This window comes from Symphodus melops, assembly GCF_947650265.1.
Source record: "Symphodus melops genome assembly, chromosome: 10".
In the NCBI taxonomy this organism is placed as follows: domain Eukaryota; kingdom Metazoa; phylum Chordata; class Actinopteri; order Labriformes; family Labridae; genus Symphodus; species Symphodus melops.
In genome coordinates, this window is record NC_136700.1 from 6,968,874 (window position 1) to 6,985,909 (window position 17,036).

Genomic DNA, 17,036 nt, shown 5'->3' on the forward strand with positions numbered 1-17,036 from the left:
TTTCCTGTCGTTGTTTGAAGTCTTCCTATGATTAAACATTTACAAAAACATAAATCACATAAAATTATAGATTTATGTGTATAGATGTTTCCATTACAGAATGAAAAAAAGAACACCAGATATGTTTGAACCCCTTTTTCTCTTTTAATTATTTTCAAAGCACACTTTTTGCAAACTTTTTTTTCTTCTTAATATCTTTAAAAAAAAAATCACGACAGTTCGGGGTTTGTTTCTTAATACTTGGTTCTTTAAAACAATAAACAATCCCTACCATCATTTGAAACCCTCAACTATTTACAGTTTAACAAAGTTCTGGTGTGAAGTCTGAAAACTAAAACAGTACACAGTTGTGAATGACCCATTCACGGTAAAGGTGAGCTACCTACTGAGACCCCTAACATGGCCCCCTGATACCACACCTGATGGCATCTCTGAGTTTCATTACATACATGATACAAGACTGTCCACATAGAAAAATATGAAACATATTCTGTGCTCTTCCAAAGCAAGTCTAACAAATCTATACATTGCATTTCAAAATAAACAATATTCTCGTTATCCAGTCTTCTAGTAGGTGCTTATAGAAAATGTTCAGTACTATCATAAAAATCTGACATGCTCGTCTGTAGGTCAACTCCTACTCCACGAAGCACAGAAGAAGAGGTGCAGTGTTTTGTTTTTCGACACTCGTGGTTTCAAAGAGGTTGTTCTGTGTGACTTTCATATTTCTTAAACATTAAAATTAAAAACCCTACACATTTTCTACCTTTAAATTGAAAACATGATAAAAGGAGGTAACTATGAGGTGGTGAAGACGTAGAAGCATTTAGCTACTAACACTTGGCTCTTCTTGTGTCTGCTTTTTTTGTTTTCACTTGAAGAATTTCCGTTCCCTTTTCTAACTCTGTAAAACCACAGATGCACAGCAATTTCCTGAAGTTAAGTTCCAACTTATTTTAATATTCTGAGCAACTTTCTTGCAAATATTTCATCTTGATGGACAATTTTCTTGACAACTCAAGTGTTTTCATTCAGAAGGACTGCCAAAAAAGGTAGTTTGTGCAGCAGCACGCTCCTTATATGTGGACGTTAAAGGTAAAAATAAAACATTATGACAGCTATGCTGATGTCATGCTCATGCCTTAAGCTAACGTGAACAGCTAAATATATATATTTTTTAAATGACATTTGGCAGACATGACTAACAGGCACGATAAATAACTTTTGGGTTGAGCAACATACCGTGATATACAGAGAACTTTGAGTCCTCAAATCAAAAGTTTGAACAATAAAAAAAAAGGGGATTTTCAATGGCAGCATGGATAAAATTTGTTTGTCTAAAAGGAAGCAGCTTTGAATTTGTCTTTTCCACAGGCCAAGGAAAAAACGCAAAATCTGCAGTCCGGCATGTCACCTGGACAGATGGAAAAATGTGGATATACAAATTCTATAAAGGTTGATAAAAAGCATGGGGGACAGGGTGTGTTAGGTTCTCTTGCTGCCGAGTCTTTTAAAAACACTGATAGCTCTGACGTCCATCTGGGCTCCCAAAGACTCTCCCCCTGCCGCCCCAGCCGCCCCAGTGCTGCTGCTTACCTTGGGGCTTGCTATGGTCAGTCTCTCCTGAGCTTTTGGCCGGGTGCTTGTCACCCTGTTGTCCTGTGTGTCAGCAGGTGTTGCTGATACAGCCATGCTCGGGTGCGAGACAGGGAGCTTGCCCAGTCTCCGAAGCACACTAATCTTGGCAGGGGGGAGACCATTAGGGGAAGAAGATGATGAGGAGGGAGAGGTGGGAGTGTCAGAGGGAGGTACTTTGAATTTGCCTCCAAGGCGCCGCAGGGTGGTTGGGGCAGGTTTTGTAGCTGGCTCTTTCCTCTGGAAGGAAGGGGCTTTCTTAAGAACACCAGCGTACTGGAGGACAGAGCCTTCCCCGTCACTGTCGTCCTCGTCTTCCACTACCATGTTCAGAGCCATTTTGCCAGGCTTCAGCCTTTGGTCCTCTTCCCCCCCTCTATCCAGTCGACTGAACACACCGGTGGGCTGCCAAATAAGAGCATAATGAGCACAGAACTCTTTTTGCCTGCATCCATCTCTATTGAAAACAACGTGAGCGACCAAGAAATACGGACAGAACTCACCTTGTTAGGGCTCGTTGTTGTGTCTGCCTTTGATTCAGCCCCGAGTCTTGCAAACACAGAGGTACGTTTCAAACCTTTTCAAGTTGGAGAGCAAGCAGCAATTAGAATTTTAAAAGAAATTATACATACAAATCATTGTCACTGCACAAATGTTACAGGTTTTGTTTATTTTGTGAGAACTGATTAGCTATGGCCAAACATTGAGCGTAAACATTAACAACAAAATGTACTTCATTCTGTCAAAACCATGAAACAGAAAACTTTTCTCCTCCCTTGTAAGGCTTGTATAAGAATCATGGAATCAATTGATTTTTTTTTTTAGAGTTAGATTTTCAATTGTTCATCATTTTATTATTTTTAAAGTTGTATTTGTTCATGTATGCTATTTAGGTTTTATTTAGAAGCATGCACTATGTTGGCATGTCTAGCCAATATCTTGAAAAGTTAAACTCAGATTTTTTCTTGGGCTTTTGTGCGTCATGGAACAGAAAATCTACATGGCTTTGGGTAAAGAGAGGGATGGATGACGTGCACCTAAAGCTCCGTTTCCACCGAGCCGTTCAGTTCGTCTCTGTACGGCAAGCAAGAGCATCAGGAATGGGAGTCAAACCCACGACCAGTACGGTGAGGACTGTGGCCTATGTAAAATGAGGTGCCCGCTCTACTAACTGAGCTAAACAAGCATGATGAACGTGGAATTTCAAGAGCCTTTCTCGAGAACGTCTTTGAGGTTTTTAAGGTAGACAGGGTTTAGGTTTTTTTTTCTAATACGTTTGAACAGGTTACACAGCTGCAATTTTTTTCAGATACAGATCCCATCACAGAATACCTGACATGCAAAAAAGCTTCATAGTTGGGAAAAATAGATACAATTAAGGGTTAAGGGGGGAAAAAAAGTCGAGCACAGTTTGACAGATGGATCAGTTGTTGGTTAAGTGGGATGAATTAGTGAAGGAAAGAAGTTAATTTAAGAAGATGAGGTTCAGTATATCAGCCCAGAGTCACCTCATTCAGTTTTAGTATGAAAGAAGACGATGAAAACGTTTAGTATTGATTAGCCTTGGTGACGAGTTGGAGCGGGTTGTAGGCAAGGCCACTGGGTCAGGCCTACCTTTCTTGGCCTGCTGGGACAGGATGCGGCGTGTACGAGGCGTGGTGCCTTTGGGCATGTTGATGATGTACTTGCCTTCCATCTCAGCTGTCACACGTCGCCGCTTCATCGCTTGCAAACCGTTCCCCTCGTCAGCTGGCTGACTTACAACTGACAAAGTGGCGAGGAAAAGAGGATTAAACTGAGGACGTAAAAGACGCGGCTAATGACTCCAAAAGGATGGCGTTTAAGGGATCTACCTGCTTTGCTGCTCTTGTTGCCCTGCGTATTGGACACGGTGACAGAGAGCCGGTTGTCAGGTCGACGGGCTGGAGTCGCTGGTGGGGAGTCACTGCTCAAAGCGTTGGCAATCATACGAGTAGCAGCTGAGAAACAAACAAAAAAAAAGAAGAAAAAAGGCGGTGTTAGTTAGTTTGTTTCCTAAAGGAAGTCTATGAACATATCACATTCTGTCCCAAGATCAGATCAGAGGAGAGCTGGGCTTCAGAGCTGTCATCTGAAACATGTGAGATTAAACAAAAGCTGTAAAGAACATGTCCTGCTAGCAGATGAGGCTACGGTGCTTCTTTCTTCCGATGTATACAATTTCATGACTATTAGTTGCATAACAATGGAAAACAAATGATTTTGCAGACGATTAGAGACTAGGTTTTACTAACCTAAACAGGACTGAAAAACGGATTCTTACCTTCTTCAAGTATGTACAGTATGTTTTCAATCAACGTGGAGACTTTAAAGTGTCATGTAGATATCTCTGTTTGACTGCCTGTTAGGTGCAATGTAACAGCTTGTGTAACAATAAAGGAAGGTGGCACTCGGCACAGGCAGGCTCTTTGCAGAAATTACTATTATACTGAATACTGACGTACAAAATGCAGTCAATGACAACATTGTGTCAAAAGAAGCAGCACATTAAAAAAAAAAAAACTTTTCGTCATTGACGACGTGTGGAAAGCTGCTGTGAAGTTTTCCACAATCTTCATCTGTTCGTCGGAGACTTCACAGCTGCAGTTCACTCTTTCTTTCTCCTATTTCTTTCTTTCAAAACTGTCTTTCTTCTTTCAAAAAAAGATCTGAGGACATACACCCTTGCTCAACTTGACTCAAACATTGACATTTTGTGGCTCTATCACCCGATTTGCAGCAGCAGAAAAAAACTGTGCAGTTTGCATGAGCAGTAGCATTACACATCTCTGAGACGGCTGAAGAAGAGTTATCAGTAAATAAGGGAGAATAGATAGCTATAATTTCAAATGATTACTGGTTTCATTTGGCTCCTAAACAACTAGCAGTGAGCAGATTAGTATATTTTAGGAATGGATATACTCAGCTTAACATAACACACTGCATGTCAACACAACAGCTAAAAAGAACTCAGAACTTTGGGGATTAAGTAAAGTTACCTAAAGCCTACAAAAAAGGCTCAATCTATAGTTTTTATAGTTAAAAAGAGAGCTCTTTAGTTTACTCCGAAATGATAAAGACTTAAGAGTGTAAGGGAGAGGATGATGCTACTGAGCAGTGAGGGAGGCAGTAGTGCAGAAATGATGGACTAGAATGTTAGTTTTAAGTCAAGGCACTCACAGTGAGGCCAGGAGGTTGCAACTTTCAGGCCACAGTAAGAAGTTTCCTCTGGATCCTACAAACTCTCTCACTACGTTTTCAATCAAATATTGGACATTTCCTTTAAAAACACAAATCTGGGCTCATATAAAATGTCAGCCTTTATGATTAAATCAATGCAGTCCACTGAGTGTCAGTGTACTTCTAGAAACATAAAAGCCTAACAATAGCACATAAGGGAAGTCCCAAAAAACATACACATCTGAGATTACATAGGTAAAAGTTTATGACAGTAAACATGTTCCACTGATGTTAACTGTGGAAATGTTCAGTGACGACACTTACGAGTATTGGCGGTTCTTCTGAGCTCAGCTTTAACACTGGTCTGTCCTGAGGAGATGGCTTCTGTGGCCATTTTGCACATGTCCTGGAGAGGGAGTAGAAATCACAGAGATTATATAAAGTCACAGGGAACAGTGAGTCGCTGACCTGACAGTTGCAAGTTCAAAAGACATCCATTCTACATGACTGCATTCATAACAATAGAGGAGATGTTCAAGGGCTGACTTGTTTCCACACGCCTGCACCAATGACGTCTCAGCATCCATCTCAAAACATTTCATTCATTCATAACAGTTCAGAGTCATGTCTGCTCTCACCTGTCTGTAGACTTGCTTGGCATGTTTAAGAATGGCAATAATGTCCCCAATGACTGTGATCCCAAGGTCCATCATGATGTCTTTACTGAGGTCCATCAACATGTTCTTGTTAATTCTGCAGTGACAAGAAAACCTTTAAATTACTGGCTGCACTTCTTGAGTTACACACAATTGATACAAAATAAATGACTTTATTCTAAAATGTTTTCATGAGTGTTACCGCAGTTATTAAGAGCAGGATAAAACATGTTGATTTTGAATCTAAAATATTTGTATTATCACAAAATGGTTTGATATCATGTGATGACAATGTCGTCATCTTACATCATGTCTTTAAGACTTACTGCTTAAGACTGAGACCAATCGGTGAAACCAATTACTTTATCGCAGTGATGCAGTTCAATTAATGAAAGAGAGACTGTCACAGCTTGCAAGATGACACAAAAATACTGTCCAGCTTAAATTATATATATTTCAGAAAAGCAGGCATGATTTTACCTGTTGTCCACAAAGGAGACTGCATAAGTCACTGCAAGGCCGGCTGGGATCCCTGCATCTTTAAAAAACTGGATCCACTCTGAGGTGGCTTTAGGAAAAAGAAAAGAAAAATAGAAAATATATAACGTTAAAAAAATGTGACGCAAATTTAACAATCAACTGAAGCACTAACGCTCTGAAAATCTATCTTGAATGATGAAGGTAATTTCCCAGCTTGGGATCAATAAAGTCCATCCATCTATGGCTGCAGCTTTAAATAAGTCTGTGTGACACTGGGAGAGGAGCCTGGCACAAAACTGCCAGAGGGAGACATAAACCTGAGGAGACAGCAGCAGGCTGAGGTCTAACACATGCTGACCACAGCCAGCTGGAGGTTATTTATAACACCAATTATGAAGTGTGGTCTTGTAGTTGGAGTAACAGATAGAGGGGTGATGGGTGCTCAACAGCTGCCAGAACAATGGCTCAGTCCAACATGCTGTGACTAACAGTGATCAACTCACAGCTACACACAGACAGGGTGGCACTTTGGGGCCTGACTCAGAGTCTCAGGTTTCCAGTAAAGATGTATAAAGTGTGATTTAGAATGAATTAGTCAGGTTTCATTTTTGAATTTCAAACAGTGCGTGTTAGCACAGGTTAGCATAAGACGATGGTCGACAACCTCCACTCATTCATTTATGAAAACAGCAACCAATCCTGGGCACATCCTTCCGTTTAAGTGTAATTCAATCATTTCTAAACAGTGAAGGAATAAAGGCAGCAGAAGGGTTTCCGCTACTCGCTAACCGATTGTGTTAGCGATTAGCAGTATCTTAGCGTTAGCATCAGCACTGAATTAAACGAGCCTTCGGCTAACTCCATCAAGTACAAACACACCTGATGGTAGAAAATCTACCCAGTATTCAGAATCAAAGTAATGGACATGTCCACTATGCAGTCAAATGCCGAAATAATTCAATGGTCGCTGAGCGGTAACGTTTTCAACCCGGCCTTTTTCGTTCTCACCTGTTGTCACGGACGCCATGTTTACAATAAATATTCTGTGACGTCAGACACATCCGGAGAACTCGCGCTACTCTTGTGACGTAACTTCCTTTAAAATCCCGTGAAGTCTCGAGAGATTTGAATTTTGGACGCTAGAGAGCATCAGAGACTGTTCATTAACTTTAGAAGACATTCATGATAATGGTTTAGCATGGCTGAAAGTGTCTGAACCGATGAGGTCGATGGTAATGTTTACAAACTGTGGCTTATTTACACCTAGTAGACACAGTAGGCTTACCAAAGGCTATAAATAGGATAATTTTCTGGAAACTTGACGGATGTAAGTCTACTATACAACAAAACACCAATGCACTGAAGGTTGTGAGAGTTAGGCATCTTTATGGGGAACATCTTTTAAAGTTCATTGCAGTGTTGACCTACTCTATTCCTCATGTTATTTATTGTTTTCAAACCAAATTATTGTTTCAAAACGGGTTAGTCTTTCCCTGCATATTCCTCAGTTATTGGTTTCCCCTGATTTGCTTACAAACAGCATCAGCTCACTTCTGGTTTGCAGGTCTTTTAAAATACGAATAATATAGGAGTTTCCTCTGTTTTTGACTGTTTGACGACTTTTCAACTAATCAAGAAAATAATCAGCAAATGAAATTTGAAAACAAGAATTATATATGTACACAAACATGTTTCATATTCTTTTAGCGCACAAAATACATCCGTGTGTCATGGTGCACAAAGAAGACCGCCTTTTTAATATTGAAAGACAAATATGTTGTAATATGTGGTTTATTTATGTATTTTCTTCACAATTTCGAAATAAATGGCATTTGGTTAAACCATCTTGACTTGAGACAGCACACCCAACTTTGACAGTCTAGAAACCATGAAAAAAGTTGATCATGTAAACGTTCATATAGTAACAAAAATAACCATAAGCTGGAATGGACACACAAGATCTCAGAACAGGTTTGCAAAAGCAACGTGGCAAGTTTTCATAAACTTTGGTCAAAGCAATGAGATGAAGTCTTGAAAAACAATTTATCAGAACATAAATATGCTTTGCAAAAAGTTTTGGTGTTTGTACTAAACTATAGCCAATTGAAATCAGATAATCACAAGATAGGTATGTAATTATTTGTGTTTGAAATTACTTATATTATTGTCACAAACATCTTAAACAATTTTCTTTGGCCCTTGCACAGAGGTAGCCAAAAAATAAATCAAATCATAAGCCCTGTAGTAAAGTTGAAATCTTTGCTCCAAGAAAAGACGTGAAAAGTACTTTGCAAAAATAAAAAGGAATGACTCATTAATAAAGGTATGAATTAAAAAAGGAACAGCATTGACTTCTTTATGTGGAGAAACCTAAAAGGACCTCTACAAAAATACTGTAATCTTTAGCAGGATTGTTTCAAAACCAAATGTTCAAATTGTTTACAGGTCATTTTTAATCTGTTCACAAAATGGCACCTTATGCAATACATCACACTTGACATGTAGTAGCAGTCAGTTGAGCACTGCGTTATATGCTACATTATGTTTATCCAAGAAGATAGTAAGTATTGCATTTGATTTTAAATTGGATTATGAATGGGAAAATAAACATACACAGCAACATTTACCTTATCATAGAAAAATAGGAATGCTCTTGTTCACTTGACACCAACAAAGCCATACAGGTAGAGGTGCATGCAGTTTCTCTCTGTCATAACTAGCTGATAATATTTATCATTTTCTTATCATTTCACCTCAATTACTTCTTTGTGCTTGTAACTTTATGGTGGAAAAAATGGACTTTTGGACCACTTCAACTAAACCCAAGTCAAAGAAAGTCAAGAAAAGTATGAATCTGTGAGCTGATGAGGGGCTGAAGTGTGTAGAGTACTGGTACAGTACAGGACAGGGGCCCTTTGAGACTATCTTTAAACATCTCAAAGATGTTGCAGGGAATTAATGTTAAATTCTGATAAAATCAAAGAATGATTTCTGGGCTCTATGAGCTTTAGCTGCTGGGAATTCACTGTTCATGGCTTCTATTCTGTTTACATCAACATTAGTAACCCTCACAATGTGAAACTGCCTCGTCATTATAGTAAACTGTAAGTAGCACCACATAAACCTATGTACATGAGAACTATTGAAAATGTTTTATGCTTAATCAGAACATATTCTCATCACATTGCATTTGGAGAGAACTTAAAAGGCATCTTGACATCTGTACAAACACAGTCATAAATTCGAAATGGAAATAAAAAAGAGGTCTGCCCATTTTCTGACAACCAAGAGCCAAATTTGAACACAAATTTACATTATTAATCTTGTAATAGATTGCGAATAAACATTTTTTATTTATTGAAAATAAAGCTTCTTATCCAGCAAATACAATCACAATAAACATTTTATGTAATTTCAACAACAAATTGAGTACAAGAATGATGTAACAAGATAATGTTAATATCAAGGCTTAAACTGTGGTCATCCTTCAAAAACACACATTTCAGTTAGAACAATGTTATGGAGTGATATGTTTATACTGGACAGAAATGCATACTGGGTTATTAATACTTTGCCCTTAAATGAAACAGTTTGGTCATTATGTTAAAGTCTGAACACTTTTAATATGTGTATTGACATTCGATCACAAGGTTTTTTTCCCCCTCATTTTGACTTGCTAAGGATCAAGTGGCATTAAGGTGTCAGTAGCATTAGGACAGACCTCACACAGAAAAAAAACAAAGAAATGAAACAAAGGCGTTACCACAACCTTCTTACATCATCATATAAACATACATTGAATGTAACTTGTATAGTGCTTTATATTGTATATAAAACATAAATACACATTAATAGAGGCAGTGACATCGTGCTTCATTATTAGGGACAGGGCAGTACATTAATGTGTTATAGTCTTTTTTTGTTCCTTTAGAAAAATATTCATTTTAAAACTAAACCTCAGTAACATTTTATCTTGTTCTTCATTGACAAAAATATCCCAGTTAAGATCTGCAAACATTCATACTTTACAATCATGGTTCATACACTTATATATACAGTACATGTTACTTGTATATATGTATATGCATATAGACTTTAAATCTTTTTTTGTAGTGCACAACATGCCTCCAAAGTTGCCAAAGGAAAATACAATAAAATAAAATAAAATAAACAATTGTTACAAGGCAATTATAGTAACAGTTATAAGGAATTATCCCGATTAAAAAAAAAAAAAAGACATATGAAACCAAGATACGACAACAGTACAAACAAAAGCAGAAGTCTACGCAAAACAGATACACAAACGAACAAAGACATTAAAATATAGAACAATTCTCACTCAAACATACAGGAAAAACAAGTTGTACAAATTCACAGGCAAAGGGACGCTCACTCCTTGACATCAGCCCACATGTTCTCCCCTTTTTTTTCCAGGCTTGCTTTTGTGCTCGCGCCACATCAACCTCAATAAAGAAAGAAATAAACGGGCCAGGTGCCTCAGAGTGGACACACTCACAATAAACGCACTCCACCTTTTCTCCGCTGAGAGAACAGGGGAGGTACAGAGACCGCTGAGCCCAATGTTTAGAGGTTGTCTGAATCACTACAAAAAAAGTTTCTCCTCTAAATAAAGGCATTGTTTCACATCTGATTGATTCTTAGCAAAACACTGAGCTGTTGCGCTGCAACAAAACAACTGTATCGTCAGTTCAGAGACTTCAGAGAAAGCGATGTTGTGTATGTGCGCATGTAGGCCCAGGGCGACGAGGCTCTGTGGTATGGAGGTGTTTATCTGAGGTCACCCTTCCACACAATTGGCAAGAGCAGGATTTTTTTCTTTCTTCCTCTTTTTTTTTTTGCTTTGTTTTTAACATTTGGTTCCAAAAATCGATTGTTTGAATGGGCGTCATCAGTTTTTTTCATCACCTCCCATTTGAGTCTTTCCAACTTGGTTGGGCTTCCTTCCTTAATTTCAAATAAATCTCTCTCCATATTCACTTTCAACAAAAGATTTGTCTCATCATCGAAAAATGGCTCAGCAGGAGACAGTGGCATCTGTCTTGCATTTTGCGTTCATTGATTATGCGTTTATGTGCGTTTGTGTTTAAGTTTTTAGCTGCTGTTCTCTGTAAGGATCTGCTCAGAAAATTAAATATTCTTCTGAATCAGCAGGGTCCATGTCCTTGTATCAGAGGGTGCAAAATGGTGTGTAAGCTGGCTTGTCTTTCACTCAAGGTCCCAAGGGCTGGAGGGGGTCTTCGGGCTCTCAGGGGTCGAGGACTTCAGAGAGAGGAAGAAACAGAGAGACAGAAGAGGAGAAAAAGAGATGGGCAGAGATGGGTCGCATGGCAGGTAGGCAGACGGCAGAAAAAAAGTTTTTAAAAAACCAGAGAAGAAAGCACAAGATATAGTGGTGGCTGTGACAATCATATTCCAAACTTGCCAAGTCCAAGCAGCAGATGGAGAAGCAGAAGAAAGTCGCGCAGATGAAGAGTTAGAGGTGAGCAAGAAATCAGCTGTCTGTCTCCCACAAGAAAAGACCCTGAACAAGGTGTCCTTCGTCCCAATTTCAGATTCGCACAAATACATTCAGCAAGAGGAAAAAGGGAGAAAAGGATGGAAAAAGGATGAGAGCAAGAGCATTGGGCAACCGACAGAGGGAACAAGGTGGGGGCTGTGGTGCTTGTTGGCATGTAAATGTACTGTACACGTTGTAGATTTAGAATATTCTGTATGAAATAATCCGGTAATTCAAAGCACTTATGCTGGCAATTTACACTTGCGGCTCAGTCTTATTCACTCCTTTTGTCCATTTTCAGGTATACTGACAATATAACAAAATAATTTTCTTTTGTTTAAGCTTAATGTTAAACATAACATTTTATGTTATTCATGTGCAACGATTTGTATGGCTCTTTACTGGAACACATTTATAGAATGTTTAAACGTTGACTCAGTCGTTCAAATGATTGTTTTTTTTTCTTAATCTTTGAGGCTGATACTGAAGGTACTGTGCATTTACTTGCCTCTGGCTCTACTTCCAGCCAGCATAATGTGTGTGCCTGTTGATATGTGTGCGCGTGTGTTTGTCGGTCAGTCAGAGTGCCAGCAGCGAAGGCGAGTTCAGGGAATCAGATGACTGCTCGCTACTGCTGTTCCGCTGGTTGGCACTGACCCCGCAGGCTCCCTCTGGGTAGGTGAACACAAATGAAGATGTGTATGAGGTGTTGTAGCTGCCAATGGCCGCATCGTCATGGTTACCACCACCACCACCACTGTCGCTGGCCATAAGGCACGGCCCGCCTCGAGTTGGCTCACTTGAGCCATAGAAAGAACTAGAAAACTCTACCTCCTGCATCATCCCTGGCTGAGGCTGCTGCTGGACTTGTTGCTGCTGCTGCTGCTGAATCGTAGGCTGGGACTGTGAAGAGGACGGATGAGCTGTGTAGGCAGGAGGCAGATAGAAAGAGTCTTCCTTCACAGCCAAGCCCACAATGGAGACAGGAGGTTGTAAGGTCTGGGGGGCAAGCTGGGGCGGCACTGGAGGCAGCTGTGCTGAGCTGTGTTGGGGTTGGTCCTGGTATGGGATCTTGCAATTTGGCTGATGAGCCACCAAGACAAACTCCAGGCGCTCCTTCTCCTTTTGCAGCTCAGAGATCTCAGCTTCCAGCTCAGCCTTCTCCTCCTCCAAAATGTCCGTCTCCTGTGGGCAGGTACAGAGAATGAAAGAAACAAGGGCAGACGGACGGGATAAAGGTGTGTGAAATGGGTAGAGGAGGGAAGAAGAAGACGCACAGCAGACAGAGAGAGAGAGCGTGTTAGCTACACTAAACCTCCTTCACCTCCACCTCCTTCAGTGTTTGTGGAGGTGGATGCTTTCATCACAGCAGAAATACTTTCTTTAACTGCAGTTGTATATGTAAGGTGGTTTATGTAAAAGCTAATTGTGCCCAGTGTAACATGGGTACAATTGTCTGTCTTAAGAACTATAATTATCTTCACGACTGCTAAACACTCTAGTACAGTAATCCTCTCTCTTAAACATGTATGCACATATTTATTAACAGACTGCAATGTTATGGGAGGTAACATGGAGTATGCTATTATAATCATTACTCAATCTGGCAGTTATAACAGGGCAAAGCTCACCGACTGCAGTCTGTCTGTGAGTTCTCGTCTGCGGTTTCTGCATTTGGCGGCTGCCAGCTTGTTTCTCTCTCGGCGAACACGCCTCTTCTCCTCTTCCTCAGGTGAAAGCTAGGATGAACAAGAAAAAATAGATCCTCAGATTAAGATACAAGTATTGACTTTGAAATTAAAATATTATTTTGTACTGCCCCAAAAAAGTGAGACTACCAGAAATTATTAAATATATACTGTTTATATATAGCATAAACACACAGTATATTTTCTGGTTGTGCCCTCTTCCCACAAAAGCTCTCCCTGAAAACCTTGTCCTCTCTGCCCTCTTTACTTCTGTAGTAACTTTTTGTTTATATGAAGGTCATTAAGTTCATAGGAAGTGATTGTTCATCTTAGAGCTTAATAGAAGTGTACAAAGTAGTTGGATCTAATTCTTTTCAGCCTTTGTCCATACTGTACCTACAATACACATGCAAGAGTCAACAAGCAAACTGTCAAGCACACACACTTACTAACACACCAACATCTCCATCTTCACTCACAGACTCGTCTCGTGTACGGCGGTTACGGGTTCTGGATTGGCGGATGGGGCCCGGTGCAGGGCCTTGCGTTTCAGAACTTAGAGGGTTAAACCCAGACCCAGAAGAATAACTGGGGCCTGGCATGTCATATGGGTCAACCAGTGACACTGGCTGGGTCATGGTTGTGGTGCCAGTGGACCCACTTTGTCCAGAGGCCTGGGAGGAAATGAGGGTTGGTTGTACCATCCACTGCAAATCCTGACTGGTGGTGATGGCGGTGACGGTGGGCACAAATGAACCAGGCATTTCCCCTCCAACACTCGTATCTGGCCCGCTGCCCACTATGCTCGAGCCAGCGCCTGCTGACACACACTCCTAAGCAGGAGACAAGACCAAATCAAGTTTTAAACAACATACAGTTCAAACTTCATTATAAAAAGATAATAACAAACAAATGTTAATAATAATCCCTACCCCTCTCTCTCTTATCTTTCATTAATTCATATATTATTCCATCAAAGGTCATATGTTTGATAATTTAAATTCAATTAAAGGTACACAACATGACCTAACTAATATTTAAATGCTGTTAAAATATAGGCTAGGCCTAAACTGTTGGCAGAGAAGATTTGGTGAGTTTGTCATGGGCGCAACCCACATACTCAGCTCTGTTGCTCATCCCACAAATGCATGTTTCTCACAAATCAGGCACCATTTAAAAGGGAAATAAAAAGCCTTTCCAATAGTACAAGATTTATTGCCAAGAAAACATTACAAAGAAATAATCTACAAAACACAAGTTTCCTCACTATTTGTGCAATGTTCAGGTTGTTGTTTTAAACATTATTAAATGCGTGATATGACCCTCAAAGACAGTAAATCGTTTGAAATTTGAGAAAAAAATATTTATTTAAAAATATCTGCATGTTTTGAATAGAGAGTAATCTAACATCCGCATTCACTGTTTATTGATAATGGCTGGTTAGAAACACCCCGTAAATTTAACTCTTGAGAGCGTGTGTTGTTTTTGTGTATCTTCAGACATGAGGAAGAAACTATCGAGTTTCATTAATATTCATACAAAGGGTGTTATGACATTGGGACAGGCAGCTCTTAAAACAGCCTCCTCGACCAATCAGTGTCTTCCCCCTCCTTCTTCCTCCTCCCCCGTCACACCCCCGGTGTTCCCCTTGGCAACGCGACGTAGCACTCCAAAATAGAACAAGCATTTACGTCACGGCGAAGCCTGTGAGAGGAGAGCGGAGAGCGTGGACGGAGAGAACCGAGGCGGGGCGGAGCTTCCGCGTTTACGTATGAGAGTTCCAGGACTCTGCGGCGTGCTGTAAACTAAACACGTTGTCAAGGCTTGAGAAATGCTACCGGTCTTTTCAACAACACATAAGTAAATATAGACTGTGTAAACTACGTCTATTGCCGGTGGTATACTTATAAAACTATCGAGTGACGAGAAATAAGATCACGAGCCTCAGATAGGAAATAAAAGTGGAATCAATAGGCTAAAACTAATGTCTGCAAAATACGATACAATTCAGAGATAAACATTTCAGAGTTTGTGATATGTAAGGTATTTTCTTTTATAATTTTAGTTGGTTTTATGCAGCATACAAGCAATAATTTTACCGATAATCAGATCTTCAATCTGCTTTTAACCATATAGCTGTAAAAACGACAGTTCAATTGCATAATACAATGCACGTTTAAGATATGTTTAATTTATTTAAAAAGGGGGACGTTTGCCCTTTTAAATCAACTTTATTTTTATTTTTAAAACCCTCGATTCCAACACATTTAACATGCACTATTCTGTTTTTCCCTTTCTGTCTCAAACTCACCTGCGGAGCACTGGTGGTCGGCGGGCTCCCGAAGGAGTCCACAGAGGAAAGGTACTGTGACTCGATGGATGGAGACGAGCTTCCACGGGATCCGCTGTCTGCGTCACCGGGGAACCCTTGGTACATCTCCCAGGAGGGACCGAGAGAGAAGGAGGCACCTACAGGTAGCGGAGAGGGGTCGATGTCACCTGCAGCAAGGGCACCGGCACAACCAAGAAGATTAGGCACTAAAGGGAAGGTAGTATACTGTAAGAAGAGAATGACTCGTGTTAAATGTAAGCCTATGACTTTGTCAATCTAATTCTAGTCTCTGAAAAATGTATAAATCCACCCATTTGGGAGCCGTATAGCCTACTTTTGTCTGCACACATTTGTAGTGAGAGAAAATTAGGCGACTACCTCAGCTGGCAGTGTTTATATCGCCTAATCAAGCTTAAATGTTCTGTAAAAAACAAACAAATTATAATCTAGTAAATTGTACAACTGACCGTTGCTGATCTTTTTGTTTCTCCCTGGTGAGATGCTCTTGGTCTCTTTCCAAAAAAGTTGCATGAAGAAGCTTAATCCAGTTCCCCTCGTTTAGGGGAAGTGTCCAAGTTGAGTTAGTAAAAAGATCGTTTCGTTTGAAATCCTCGGAGATATCGTCTTTTGCTTATCAAAGGTGTGATTATAGATCCATAAAGTCCGTTTACTGCACGGCGGTGGACTTTCGCTTGTATTACGGTGCACGGTAGCAGATCTTGTCTTATGAATGAATCCATCCACCTCGAGTAGACAACCAAGGCATTTCTAACGCGAGAAGTCCCGCCTCGGAGTTCCGCTGACGTACATGACCATATTTGTACTTTTGTGCTGTTGTGTTTGGTATCCTTGGTGACGTTCGTTGAGGGATTCCCTCTCCCACTGAAACGGACCAGAAGCTCACCTCGCCGGCGGATAATAATAGCTCTTTTAAATACTATCATAAGCACGAGATATTTCTCACCGTCTGACAATTTCTGAGAGGAAATTTTAACAAATTTTGGGTGATGAAAATGGAACGTTTCTATTTAGGACTAAGGCTATAACAGTTCGCCTATCAAGATTACAAAATGTTTGGTTCATGGCTACGTCAAGGGAAATGATATTTCAATGATGTCTTATAAAGCTAAACTTTATGTAGGCTACGCATTTGGGGATTGTTTTCCAAATGAGTTGAAATATTTGATTATATTGACTTTTAAAGTTGTTTTAGTCCTTATGGATAAAATAATAAAGGCTTGTTCGGTAAGAAATCATAAAATAATTTGTGTTACTGGACCATATTGGCCATAAAGCCTATCGTGGCTTATGTAGGCTATACGAGTAGGCTATATATCTAGGTCACTCCGGGACGGAATCCCGGACGACAGGCGAGGGAAACCCTGCTGTAAAATTTCTCAGGACACGCCCTCGGGAGTCCTCTGAGTGGAGCTAATCCGAGGAAAGACTCCTTTTCGTCTATGTCTAAACACTCCTCAGACCTGAAATAAGACACTGTGGCAGGTATTTATTAACTTCTGGTTTCGGAA

The 17,036-nt window shown here is 40.1% G+C and overlaps 2 protein-coding genes across 9 annotated transcripts; both read right to left on the reverse strand.

Moving 5' to 3' along the window:
• Window positions 1–120: 120 nt before the first annotated feature.
• cUnh19orf47 (chromosome Un C19orf47 homolog) lies at window positions 121–7,062 on the reverse strand. 4 transcript variants are annotated; one of them, XM_079353599.1, is made up of 8 exons: window positions 6,978–7,062; window positions 5,970–6,057; window positions 5,472–5,586; window positions 5,158–5,239; window positions 3,489–3,614; window positions 3,250–3,399; window positions 2,139–2,212; window positions 121–2,040 (listed from the first exon to the last, which is right to left on the reverse strand). In XM_079353599.1, exons 1-8 carry the CDS (start codon window positions 6,994–6,996, stop codon window positions 1,486–1,488), a joined length of 1,209 nt encoding a protein of 402 aa, XP_079209725.1. In that variant the 5' UTR covers window positions 6,997–7,062; the 3' UTR covers window positions 121–1,485. The 4 variants fall into 4 exon arrangements, with proteins under 4 accessions (XP_079209725.1, XP_079209728.1, XP_079209727.1 ...); XM_079353602.1 differs by lacking the exon at window positions 6,978–7,062 and adding an exon at window positions 6,849–6,971; XM_079353601.1 differs by lacking the exon at window positions 6,978–7,062 and adding an exon at window positions 6,640–6,842.
• Window positions 7,063–9,298: 2,236 nt separating this feature from the next.
• Window positions 9,299–16,118, reverse strand: fosb (FBJ murine osteosarcoma viral oncogene homolog B). 5 transcript variants are annotated; one of them, XM_079353597.1, is made up of 6 exons: window positions 15,975–16,118; window positions 15,487–15,674; window positions 13,625–14,008; window positions 13,119–13,226; window positions 12,319–12,672; window positions 9,299–11,249 (listed from the first exon to the last, which is right to left on the reverse strand). In XM_079353597.1, exons 1-6 carry the CDS (start codon window positions 16,036–16,038, stop codon window positions 11,196–11,198), a joined length of 1,152 nt encoding a protein of 383 aa, XP_079209723.1. In that variant the 5' UTR covers window positions 16,039–16,118; the 3' UTR covers window positions 9,299–11,195. The 5 variants fall into 5 exon arrangements, with proteins under 5 accessions (XP_079209723.1, XP_079209722.1, XP_079209720.1 ...); XM_079353596.1 differs by having other exon boundaries at window positions 9,299–12,158; XM_079353594.1 differs by having other exon boundaries at window positions 9,299–12,672; window positions 15,487–15,644.
• Window positions 16,119–17,036: the final 918 nt, after the last annotated feature.